Source organism: Perna viridis, chromosome 15 (assembly GCF_037379345.1).
Source record: "Perna viridis isolate PV_CMFRI_1.1 ecotype Kerala chromosome 15, ASM3737934v1, whole genome shotgun sequence".
Taxonomy (NCBI): Eukaryota; Metazoa; Mollusca; class Bivalvia; order Mytilida; family Mytilidae; genus Perna; species Perna viridis.
In genome coordinates, this window is record NC_142459.1 from 22,617,394 (window position 1) to 22,630,408 (window position 13,015).

At 33.8% G+C, this 13,015-nt stretch overlaps 1 protein-coding gene across 1 annotated transcript in view; it reads right to left on the minus strand.

Annotated features, from left to right (window-relative positions):
* Positions 1 to 434: 434 nt before the first annotated feature.
* Positions 435 to 13,015, minus strand: part of LOC148597492 (uncharacterized) — a 66,583-nt gene continuing 54,002 nt past the window's right edge. The window contains exons 28-34 of the mRNA XM_088563037.1: positions 12,266 to 12,553; positions 9,487 to 10,233; positions 7,314 to 7,457; positions 5,012 to 6,172; positions 4,484 to 4,537; positions 2,244 to 2,305; positions 435 to 1,154 (exon numbers count right to left, since the gene is read on the minus strand). Coding sequence (XP_088419163.1) covers positions 933 to 1,154; positions 2,244 to 2,305; positions 4,484 to 4,537; positions 5,012 to 6,172; positions 7,314 to 7,457; positions 9,487 to 10,233; positions 12,266 to 12,553 — 2,678 coding nt within the window. The 3' untranslated portion in view covers positions 435 to 932. The remainder of the gene's footprint in view (positions 1,155 to 2,243; positions 2,306 to 4,483; positions 4,538 to 5,011; positions 6,173 to 7,313; positions 7,458 to 9,486; positions 10,234 to 12,265; positions 12,554 to 13,015) is intronic.

Below are 13,015 nucleotides of genomic sequence, written 5' to 3' on the forward strand. Positions count from 1 at the left end.
CTTCGATTTTGATAATGTTATTGGAGTTATATTTTTTCCAAGGCGGGTTAGGTTCTTGGCAACAGCGACAGCAGAACAGTGGAGATACACGTACGTACATCCACGTGTTTCCCAAAGTTTTTAAAAACATTACTTTCACTTCTTTAAATAAATAAAAAAAAATAAATAAAATAAAATAAAGAAGGACATGACAACTATCAGAAAAGATGAATTTATTTTTACTGTAACGTAATCTTAACCTATATTGTTTTTATTTGTTTGACTGAAGGAAATGATGAATTTTCTCTTTAACTGTTTAAGGACAGTCACTTTTTGTTAATTCCGGAATATGACTTTTTTTCGTTAGTATATTGGGGAACCTTAAGGGAAATTTAGAAAGTACACGTAATAACCGTAGAGCTCACACTGCTTCACGGTGCTCGCTATCATCATATTCTGTCCGAATACATGAAATTTCAATGTTTTTTGTTCTGTAAAATGGTCCTTTTTTTTCTGCTATAGATTGTTCAAATGGCAATCATTGGGATTCTTGAAAATCCAACACAGTTCTGCTAAGATGTAAAAAATCATGGTTTGTTTTCAAACAGAAATCCTCAAATATACCAATAAATATTCAAAATGATCACAATTGTCCACTTTTTAAAGGATCATTTAGGAGAAAACTTTGTAAAATTTAAGAATATTCTATAGCTACAGTGGATTTTGTTGTATTTTGATGTTCTGAAATATTCAACTGGAGGCATCCCATCACTTCATACATCTCATAGATTTTGAAGTTCCTGTTCGTTTAGAAAAGAGAATCACCAGCATCGAAAAAACAACTAAAACTTGCATCTTTTTATCAACAGTTTTTTATTTCATTATTTTTTTATTTTTATTTTTTTTTTATACAAAACTGTTAAATTGTCTTCAGTTAGCTCTTGGTACCAAAGTTATTTTTTCCCGTGCGATGATGAGGTCCTACGAGGCATATAGACTGGTCTCGGTCTCCTGTACTTGTTTCTCTGTCTGTTTCCCTGTCTGTACTGGTTCTGGTAGTTATGTTGCGGAGAGGGTCGCCTGTATGTAGTGTATGATGGGTTCCTGGTCTTCTTTGTTATCTTTTGTATGGCATTGTAGATCTGTCTCTTGATACCAGCATAGTCTTTAACGGTCTGTAACATAAAAACAATGTTAACAATTAATTGTCAGTCCCTGTAAGAATCAGGCAGAAGGTGAAACATGGTATGAAAAAAAACCATTATGTTGATAGTTTAATTTGACCATTTTCACCATCAGAATCAAGGAGAACAGACAAGATTTTCTATATCATGCTGGACCATTGAGTTACAATTTTATTGAAATGCACTGAAAATGAACATTTCAAGGGCCGATAACTCTGTCACAAAACTCATTTTTCTATTGAAAAATTTTTGAGCAAAGCCAGTGATGCAGAGATCAAATAATGGTCCTTTCAAATAAAGAAAGCATCCTTGAATGATATTACATTGTCAGATTGGTGGGGTTTCGACTAGCATGTTTATGATTTTTCTCATTTTGCCTGATTCTTACAAACACTTACACTTAAGAGTAGATTTCTATATTTGACCAAGTTATGGGAAAATAACCAACTCTGAGGCAGTTTACACTTCATGAACCATGAAGCATTTTATGGGCAAGGGAAAACTGTCCAAAAGATGGTGATGCAAGTATTACTAGTTCAATAATTAAAAATAATCATTAAAATTTAATTTCATATCGATTTCAGTCAAAATTAAGTTTAGTTCCTAGATCAGAGCCATATTTAGTTTTGAATTATTTGAATCACAGACTCTGGACCAATCTACATTAATGGTGCCACAGTTTCAAGTTATTCTATACAAAATAAACTATCTTCCACTTCAAAATACATGCATGTATGTTGCCCAACCTTCAACTAATCAGTTGAGCAGTTTTGAGGGAGTTGGGCTCATGGGGTTACAATATGTAAAACCATTAATATGGATTATTTCCCTTAGAAGATATAATAATTACTTTTCTTTATGCATATCTATATATTATGCCTTATCTTTCTTTGAGGGATTAGGAGGGGTTAGACTTACATAAGTAAGTAAACCAACAAATGAACAGATATAGGTGGACAGACAGACAGGCAATTCCTGTGTAACCCACAAACTGTTGGTAAATGGTGTAAACATGTAATCTTTGGTCCCATAAATCATCCCCTGCATGGCTCTTTGAATTTTCAATATATCAATACTTACACCACCATAGACTGTGTATTTAGATGAAGACTTGATACCATACTTAGAGCCATAAGCTTTTTCTGAAAGAAAAACATTACAGTGCATGATATGACCATTGTGAATCTACCTTAACCAAGGAAATACAGAGACAAGTCTGGCCTGTTCGATATTGTCAATATAATGGTGTGTTTGTTAAATATTATATTTTGTGTTGCTTTCATATTTTGTATAATATGAAATTATGAAATTATCATTTCTGTATTGCCACTACAAAATGCACAAGGTAACAGATGGATAAACAACCTTCATAGAGATCAATTAAGTTCCATTTGAGTTTCCTCTAAACAAAAATAAACACAAAGAAAGAAGAACCAGTAAAACAATAATACAGTGCACACTCATTATATTGCCACCTTTTGAACCAGGCTGAATTGTGGTGAAATAAGAGGTTGGGGATATATTAAGGGAATAATTGTACAGAATCTACATAACTTTAGGAAAAGTGGACTGAGAAATTTATGTCAATAAAAGAGGGACCACCATAAACAAAAGGCTCCCAGCAGCGTGAATCGCCCACCTGGTTGAATTTTGCCTTTCAAAGGCAATAAATTCAACAAAAAGTTGTCCAACAATTTTGACTCAAGAAGTCTTTGGTAGGGCTTATCATAAGGATCATTTCAACAATTGAAAGTTTCTTTCAATCTATCATAGTTTTCAAGAAATTGACTGAAAACTGTTAAGAAAAAAGTAATTTTTCCCCTTTCAAGGGCAATAACACTTACAATGAGTCATCTGACGACTTTTATCCCTGAAGACTTTTGTAGTTCTAATATAGAGGATCATTTCAGCTACTGAAAGAATTTGGCTAAACCTAATGGTTTTGGAGATATATGCGAAAAACTACTGTCTGATCCCTATGTTCTATTTTTATTAACGGCGGCCATGTTTTTGACGGATCAAAAATCCCCACACCAGTTCTATGCAGGATACCCAAAGGAACATTCATACCAAGAAGATTTTTGAAAGAAATAATATTAAAAATAGCCAAAATTATTGAAAAAGGACAATAACTCTAACATGGCTTAACAGACTAAAAAACCAAAAGTTGACCAGAGATAGATCTCCTCATGCTGAACACTTTTACCCTGTCAGAATTTAGCTAAACCTAACGGTTTTGGAGATATATGTGAAAAACTACTGTCTAATCCCTAAGTTCTATTTTTAGTCAAGTAATCAGTCAAGTAGTTTCAGAGGAGAAGAGTTTTGTATAATTGTTAACGACGACGGACGCCAAGTGAGAGCAATAACTCATGTGGTCTTTGGCCAGGTGCCCTAAAAAGGGACATAATAGGAAATAAAGTGAATAGAATTCAAATAAAAATATCTACATGAACTATTAGAAACCTTTATGTTAAACTTTTGTCATTTAATTTTCTAAGCCAACAGACCATAACTGCGAAAGTATATGTCTTAAATTGGTATGAATTTGTAATGCAATGATGGTAGTGCATCTGTACACCAAATATCATTGATTGGTTCATGTTTAAATGAACTTATCAGAAAACTAAACATTAAACTTTAAATTTTCTAAGCCAACAGACCATGACTGCGAGGGTATATGTGTAAAATTGGAATAAATTTGTCATGCAATGATGGTAATGCATCTGTACACCAAATATCATTGACCTAGCATAAGGGGTTCATGTTTAAATGAACTTGTCAGAAAACTTAATGTTAAGTTTGTGGACACCGTCGCTGCTGCTGTCACCATCGTCACTGGAAAAACAAACCTTAGTTTTGCCTCCCGTGACATTCATTGTAGGCAGGACAAAAACTTAAAGCAAAATATATTTCACTTTGGAAAAAGCACGATTTTAGTTATCTTTATTGCCGTTTCTATTTTTACTAAAATCAAATTATGAGAATTATGACAAAACTTTACAATTAAATCTTTGTTTAAAGATGACAAATCTTCACATACATTATGGTTATCTCTAATTCTATTGTAAACAGTAAAATGTATCTACGAAAATAACCATTCAAAGTCCTAAAAAAACAGTTTTGGGTATGTGTACAAAATATTTAAATAGTCAATCATGGAAGAGATTTTTGATATAAATATGCTACCCAATGAAATTCAACATTACAATGAATGTTGCATCAGAATGATATGTAGCCATAAAAAATAGGATATTTGATGTAGACTTGTTTTAGATTATTTGACAAGATGATCCAAATTTCCTATTAACAATACTTACTGAATGGTCCAATAGTGTATTTGCCCATGAAATCGAAAGCCACATGAACCACACCTGCAAAACAAAATTATATGGTAATAATTCATTTAAAAAGAAATCAGCAACAAGTACAGTGAAGCCTGAGTTAACCAAATCCTGAATAAAATAAACTGAACACCTGCATAAACCGAACCTTCAGTCTGAGAGTTTCGATTTTATAAGTTTTACAGTTATGATTACTCCATTCTAAAATTATAAGTTATCTCCCTTTAACCATTAAAAAATATGTTATCTACCATCAACAATTTAAAAATATAAGTTATCTCCCTTTGACCAATTAAAAGATGTATTTTTACATATACATAATATAAGCCTATTTGTTCTTTTATCCATTTTTTAGGTTTCAATAATAGATTTAACAAAATGCATGGTATGTTTTCTACTTTTAGCACTGAAGTCCTGTTTACCATGCCACTTTCTTCTACAAGCCAAAATTAACTTAAGTAATAAATTGATTTAAAATTATCTTGTACTTATAAAATTACTTACCTGTTTTTCCTTTGTCTCCTTTTTCTCCCTTGTCTCCCTTCCCTCCTTTATCTCCACTTTCACCTTTGTCACCTCTGCTTCCCTTTTCTCCACTTTCTCCCTTAGCACCCTTTTCTCCAGAGTCACCTTTAGCTCCCTTTTCACCAGAATCTCCCTTGACACCTTTGTCTCCTGAATCGCCCTTTCCTCCTTTGTCTCCAGAATCTCCTTTGTGACCTTTATCACCATTATCTCCTTTGTTTCCTTTTTCACCTTGGTTGCCATGTTCTCCTTTCTCACCCTTACTGCCTTTCTCTCCTTCACTTCCTGCATCTCCCTTCTCTCCTTTTTCTCCAGAGTCTCCCTTCTCACCCTTTTCACCTTGATCTCCTTTTCCACCTTTGTCTCCTTCTTCACCTTTATCACCATTTTCTCCCTTATCACCAGTATTACCTGTCACACCCTTATCTCCTTGTGCCCCTTTGTCCCCTGTTGCTCCTTTTTCGCCAGAATCTCCTTTCTCTCCCTTTTCACCAGTGACTCCTTTATCTCCTTTCTGTCCCTTTATACCTTTAGCACCAGTCATACCTTTCATACCCTTAGAACCTTGGTATCCCTTTTCTCCTGTCATACCCTTTTCTCCAGTCATTCCTTTCATACCCTTATCTCCTGTTTTTCCTTTATCTCCTTCATCTCCTTTCTCTCCCTTTTCTCCAGAGTCTCCTTTTTCTCCTTTATCTCCATAGTCTCCTTTGAATCCCTTGTCACCAGTGTCACCTTTTCTTCCCTTGTCTCCACTATCTCCTTCAGCACCCTTATCACCAGAATATCCTTTTTCTCCCTTCTCTCCACTGTCTCCTTGTTCACCCTTGTCACCTTTCTCTCCATTTGTTCCTTTCATTCCTTTATTTCCTGGCTTTCCTTTCATTCCATCAGGACCAGGACCACCTTGGCCTCCATCACTTCCTGGTTTTCCATCAGGTCCTGGATTTCCTTGGACACCCTTCATACCTTTGCTTCCTTGATCACCTTTTTCACCAGAATCACCTTTGTTACCCTTTTCTCCTGTATCACCCTTCATACCCTTCTGTCCTGATAATCCCTTGGATCCCTTGTATCCAGTGTCTCCTTTTTCTCCTTTGACACCTTCTTTTCCTTGCAAACCCTTGTCGCCCTGTGAACCTTATAATGGATAAAAAAAATCTTTCAACATTGGTTAATAAAAACAAAAGTTTATAATAATGAATGTCAAGTAGCTAATCATGTTAAAACAGTTTATTAGTAACTTTTATGAAAACATGATTCTTGTAGTGCTTCTTTATTTGGACATATCATGTTTAATGTTGCTTCATCGTGTTTCCAACAATGGGTGATTAACAAAAAAATGAGAAATTATTCAATTGATCGACTCACAATAACAAATAATACATAGTTCATTTTGATATTATAAGGCTTTGACAGTTAAAAATGAATATTCCACATTTGACTTTCTGAAATCTTACCTAAGAGTTCAAATTTTGCATGATTAGGTGAGGAGTGTAAGATGTAATTTCAGGCCATTTATCAAAAAGAAAAAAAGGTCAAAATTATAGTGGACTGTAGGTGTTTGTAAAATAGAAAAAAAATAAACTGAATTTTAAAGATCATCAGCTTTAAAAGTTAAAATCTGATGATAGAACAATACCAATCAAATCAGATTATACAGGCAGGAAAAGGACTATGATACAAGTAAATCATGTAAATCACTGATACACCATTAGCAACTATGCATATTTATTTTACCATACAACAGACCATAGTGGAGAAATTGACATTTTTCATTCTCAAGATTCCGGTCAATTTTATGCTTGTGAAAATTTAATGCTATTTCTTTGTCAGAACAATCAAAGAAGAATGGCATCAAATTTTCACAAGCATAAAATTGATGGGAATCTTGAGAATGAAAAATGTCAATTTCTCCACTATGGTCTGTTGTATAGTAAAATAAATATGCACAGTTGCTAATGGTGTATCAATAATTTGATTGAACCCCACTTGTAAAAATCACAAACTTACACTTTAATTTTGCCAACAAAACAAATTTGAAGGTAGAATCTGTGAAAAATCAAGATTTCTAGCAAAAAAAAATCATTTTTTTTACCAATTTTAGGGGGGACAAGCCCTGTCCTTACATTTAAGCCTGATAAGGGAGATATGTTTTAATTATAGTTTACAAATGCATCTTCAAAAGAGGAGAGGGTGTCTGAAAAACAAGAATTTGATTTTGTTTTGACATATGGTAGAAAGCATCACAATAAACAAACAATCATAAAGGAGATCTCACCCTTATCACCAACAATTCCCTTATCTCCCTGATTTCCTTTGTCTCCCTTTTCTCCTGATGATCCTCTGTCTCCCTTTTCTCCCTTTTCTCCATAATCTCCCATTTCTCCTTTCATTCCTTTCTCTCCATGTTTACCTTGGACACCTACAATACAGCAAGGCATTTCCTATAACATTTTATAAAGGAAGCTAAAAAAAACGTTCGAGATTTTTTATTGATTAATCAAGAGAAGGGCTTTAAAGGCTCCAATACAAAATTTCTGTTAATTGCCCTTATTATGAGCTAATGTATTTGACCTCTCCCCTTTTAAGCTCAATCAAAAACTAGAAATATTATAAGCAATGCTCACTTAATCTAAACCCTCTATTCCAAAATTGTATTCACAGCACCTTTTCACCTCCAAACCAATTTTGATCAAAGTCTCAAATGTGAGGTGCACAATGGGACTATGCAATAAAGAAACTGTGAAAGTTTCAATTAATTCAATCTGCAATAATGATGAAGTTACAGATAAGAAATATAAGGGAATGATATCATCCATGGATAGCTTATATGAGATCAAGAAAATATTATGACCAAAATACCCCCTAAAAAGCGCACTTATTCAATATTCAACTAAGATTCTGTGAATGTTTCATCAATTTCCATTATGTAAAGTAGGAGCATGGCAGAAAAACATACAACAGATGGCTACTACTGTGTCCCTGTATTCATAAATGACCAAGTCCATCAACTGCTATGAGAAACCCCAAAATTAATTTGGATTACAACAAAAAATAGGAGATGCACAACAGGAACATGTAATAAAGATTTTATGCAAGTATCACTAAATTGGTTTTGCCATACAAAACTGTAACCCATTTCAAAAGTTCAAATGTATATAATTCCCAAAAATAGTGAATCATAAATTCCAGGTAATATATATGTATAGTTCTTGAATGGTATAAACTTTCCACTTACACCCATTCCCCTTTGTGAATTTCCCAGAAAAATCTCCATCCCTCCATTGAATCCACATTGCATATCTCTTATCCAATATTTTGACTAACAACTGATTTTTTTAAAAAATTCTTCAACATTTAAACTGCTATTTTAAATTTAATTCAATACATTTTCATATCAATAAATACTTAGAAAACAAATTTCCCCATCCTCTCCATTCAAAATCCTCCCTATTACAACAGAAGGGTAGATTTCCCTATAGAAGTTACCAGTACAAATACATATAATATCCTAACTAATAAAAGAACAGCGTTCCAATGTCCCCTGAGAAAAAAAAAGTGAGGAAAACTAAATTCACTGAAATTTTCTATGTCCAAGGGCCATAACTTCCATAAAAATCAATCAACCCTAACCAAAGTCCATCTTAATCTGTTACTTCTCATAGTAAGACTACATACAAAATATAAAACCAGTTGGTGAAAGCATTTAAAAAAAAAGTGCGGAAAAAAGTCCAAGGCCATAACTTCCATAAAAATCATTCAACGGTAACCAAAGTAAATCTTAATCTGTAACTCTTCATTATAGGGCAACATACCAAAAACAAAATTATTTAGTAAAAGCTTAACAAAAAAAATGCGGAAAATGTCGCGGGGGACAACTGGACAGTTTCATAAAATTTGGTGCAGTCATTTTTTAGGAGTTTCACTTACGGTAGTGTTAAGGACAGACAGGCAGTCAATGCAAAAAACAACATGTCTCCCAACAAAAGAGGTGTAGGAGGGGTAGATGTCCTTCTGGAAGAGAAGACACCTACACCCAGTGATCCTATTATTTTCTACTTCACTTGCTTTTTGGGGTTTTAGTTTAAAAAAAACTAATTTCCACACAATAAGTGAAATTTTAACATAAAAATCTGTGAAATATGTAAAATATGGGGAATAATATTTTCTCAATAAGTTCTAAATATTAACAATTTTCTCAACTTTTGTAATGTAAGAGCTGTATTTAAAAACATTTTTAGCAGAGCCTATGGTGTCTTCTCAAAACTAAATAATGGCAGCATAATTACCTTACATGTTACTTCAATTGTGTATGTTAATGTTTATCATATAAGACAAAAATTTATAAGGTAAAAATAGCCCCTTATATTACAACACAAATTAAAAGTAACGTGACTATTTACAGAGCTCTAAACTGAAATATGTGAGGTAACCTAGCTAAAAATTCATACCTTTGTTTCCATCATCTCCCTTCATTCCCTTTTCTCCTGTGGCACCTTTTTCTCCACTCTCTCCAGAGTCTCCTTTTTCACCCTTTTCTCCAGAGTCACCCTTATCACCCTTTGGTCCCTCATCACCAGTAATTCCCTTCATTCCTTTCTCTCCTGAGTCTCCTTTAAGTCCTTTTTCTCCATGGGTACCTTTATCACCAGTGTCTCCTTTTGTTCCTTTTTCTCCTGAGTCTCCATTATCTCCCTTCTGTCCCTTTTCACCAGAATCTCCTTTATCTCCTTTTTCACCACTGTCTCCAGTATCTCCTGTCAGTCCTTTCATACCTTTAGCACCAGTCATACCCTTCATACCCTTGGATCCTTGGTATCCTTTCTCTCCTGTCATACCCTTTTCTCCAGGCATTCCTTTCATACCCTTATCTCCTGTTTTTCCTTTGTTTCCTTCATCTCCTTTCTCTCCCTTCTCTCCAGAGTCTCCCTTTTCTCCTTTCTCTCCAGAGTCTCCTTTGGATCCTTTCTCACCAGAATCACCATTCTTTCCCTTTTCTCCACTATCTCCTTTGACTCCCTTATCTCCATCTTTACCCTTGTTGCCTTCATCTCCCTTTACACCTTTATTTCCTTGATCACCACTCTCTCCCTTGTCCCCATATGTGCCCTTATCTCCTCGTGCTCCCTTGTCACCTGTATCACCAATCTTTCCTTTGTCTCCCTCATCTCCTTTTTCTCCTTTTTGACCTTCCTCCCCTTTGATTAACATAAAACATAAAAATGAATGTTGATAACAGGAAAACACATAAAAGTCCAATCATAATTGTAGTAAAATTGAAAATATATATGCACACTGTAAAAAAAGTAATTTGTAATGTAATTTTCAGGGAATTATATTCTTTCTGATCAGTTTTTGCAGTTTTGTACAATGAGCACACTCAATAGTGTTAAAAAAAGCATTTTACTACAAAAAAAAATGGTACACCACCAAAGTTAATATTTTTACTATATTGATGCATTTGGTACCTTTTGAAATCAACTGATTTTGCAATTCATCGTAGGTATTTTAACTTTCATCAATTGAGAACTGAATGTTTTTTACTATCAAAACACTGCTGATCAATTCATAAATATGTATGTAAATATATATATTTAAAAAAAAGTTTAATTTTTTGCACAAAGTATAAGCATATTTTTTTCTCTCAATCCACCTACAAAATGTTGAATAACTGGTAAATATTACATCCTGTTAATATACTGATAATGTATTAACTTTTGTGCTGTACTAATTTTTGCTATTTTCACGGTGGACTGAAAAGGGTGAAAAACAGCACCTGTGAAATTGACTTTAAAACACTTCGTATCACTAATCATTTTTTAAACTGGGAAATTGATACCCAGGAATACTGTCACTTGACAGAATCTGTGAAAACTAACAACCATGTGAATTTAAATATGTTTACAGTAATACATAAAGTACTAAAAAAAAACATTTGTATTTAAGTACCAGTCTTTCTAAAAATCAGACAGAAGGTGATTCATGCACCAAATTCAGTCTAATTTCTTGTTCAGAAACAGTTACTGATCACATTTTTCATTACGTTGTTGCACTTTTGAGATAAAAATCATATAGATTGTACACAAAATTTGCACTTTGCAAAAGTTATTGTTCTTGACTTGGCTTCATTTGGTTGATTTAAGTGGGAGATAAATGTATCGATTTATTAAAAGTGCAGATCTGAATGCAGAAATTAGTGTTGTTTTGTGAAAGTATAGCATATGTAGACTGAAAAAGCATCGTTTGTTTGGTGGTTTTTTTCTTCACCATGAATCACTTTACCACTGGTAGTGTCTGAATTTTATGCGGACTGGTACTTAAGAAGACTTGGTCTGCCTTAACTTTATTTTTACAGTCAGTTTAAGTAAAAACTATACTGTGAAGTACAAAACATGAATCAAAAGAATGTTGTGGTTCTGTGATAATTAACTTTACTGAATAATCAAATCTGGGAATGACCTGTAGTACCTTATCAAATGAAATACTTCCTGACCAGTCCACCTGTAGAGGCCAAACTAAAGAAGGCTTATTTACCTGTAGAGGCCAAACTAAAGAAGGCTTATTTACCTGTAGAGGCCAAACTAAAGAAGGCTTATTTACCGGTAGATGGCCAAATTAAAGAAGGCTTATTTACCTGTAGAATGGCCAAACTAAAGAAGGCTTATTTACCTGTAGATGGCCAAATTAAAGAAGGCTTATTTACCTGTAGAATGGCCAAACTAAAGAAGGCTTATTTACCTGTAGAATGGCCAAACTAAAGGCTTATTTACCTGTAGATGACCAAATTAAAACAGATTTAATTACCTGTACGCTATGATTAAATAGAAGTCTTTATAAAAATCAGGCAGGAGGTGAAACATCCACACTTTTGTTTCTAATTCAGAAGCAGTTACAGACCTCATAACCAATCTTAGTTTGTCATTTGATTGTTGTATATTCGAGATATGAAATTGGCATTTTACAAGAGTTGTCATTCTTGCTTTGCTTTGATTAAGTTGATTGTAGTGGTAGAAGAATGGTTTTCTCAAAAATACAGATCTGAATATTGATAAGACAATCATTATGTAAAACTAATGCTTTTGTAGAATGAAAAAGCATAGTTTGTTTGGTGGGTTTATCACCTCCACCATGAGCATTGTCTGAATTTTATATGGACTAGAACTCAATTGAATTAAACAAATTAAACAATAGCATATAGTTTTCAAGTACATCAGCTGATTACAATTATACCTGAATCTCCTTTGTCTCCCTTTTGTCCCTTTTCACCAGAATCTCCTTTTTCTCCCTTTTCACCACCATCTCCTGTTTCTCCTGTCTGTCCCGTCATACCTTTAGCACCAGTCATACCCTTCATACCCTTGGATCCTTGGTATCCCTTCTCTCCTTGCATTCCCTTTTCTCCTGTCATTCCTTTTGTGCCTGTATCTCCTGTCTTTCCTTTGTTTCCTTGTTTTCCTTTCTCTCCCTTCTCTCCAGATTCACCCTCTTCTCCTTTGTCACCAGAGTCTCCCTTTGCACCTGTAAATATTGTATTTAATAATGAATAACATTGAATACAAAGTTTAAAATAACAACTAGTTTGTATTTATTAGTAATTTAATCATAAACTGGGGTCACAGATTCGATATGTTAAATACATTAATCTTAGATTTCTATTGTAAACAATAAAGCTTTATACACCAGACATTTACAGTTCAACGTGAAAAAAAAACAGTATCTCCAATGAGTTGGAAAAAATCCAACAGTTTTACTAGATCTTCTGTTAGCAAGCTCATAAAAAGAATACCAACACTTTAATTGAATAAATGATAAAAAAGGAAGTTGGATTATCTCCATTAATTCTTGTACATCTACTAAGAATGTCAAATCCATTGCGTACCTTATGAAGAGGTTTGGTAACTTCAGGATATATACACAGATGAGAAAACAGGCAGACAGAGACAGTAGGGCTGGCTCTGATATACCCCAATATTTGGGTTT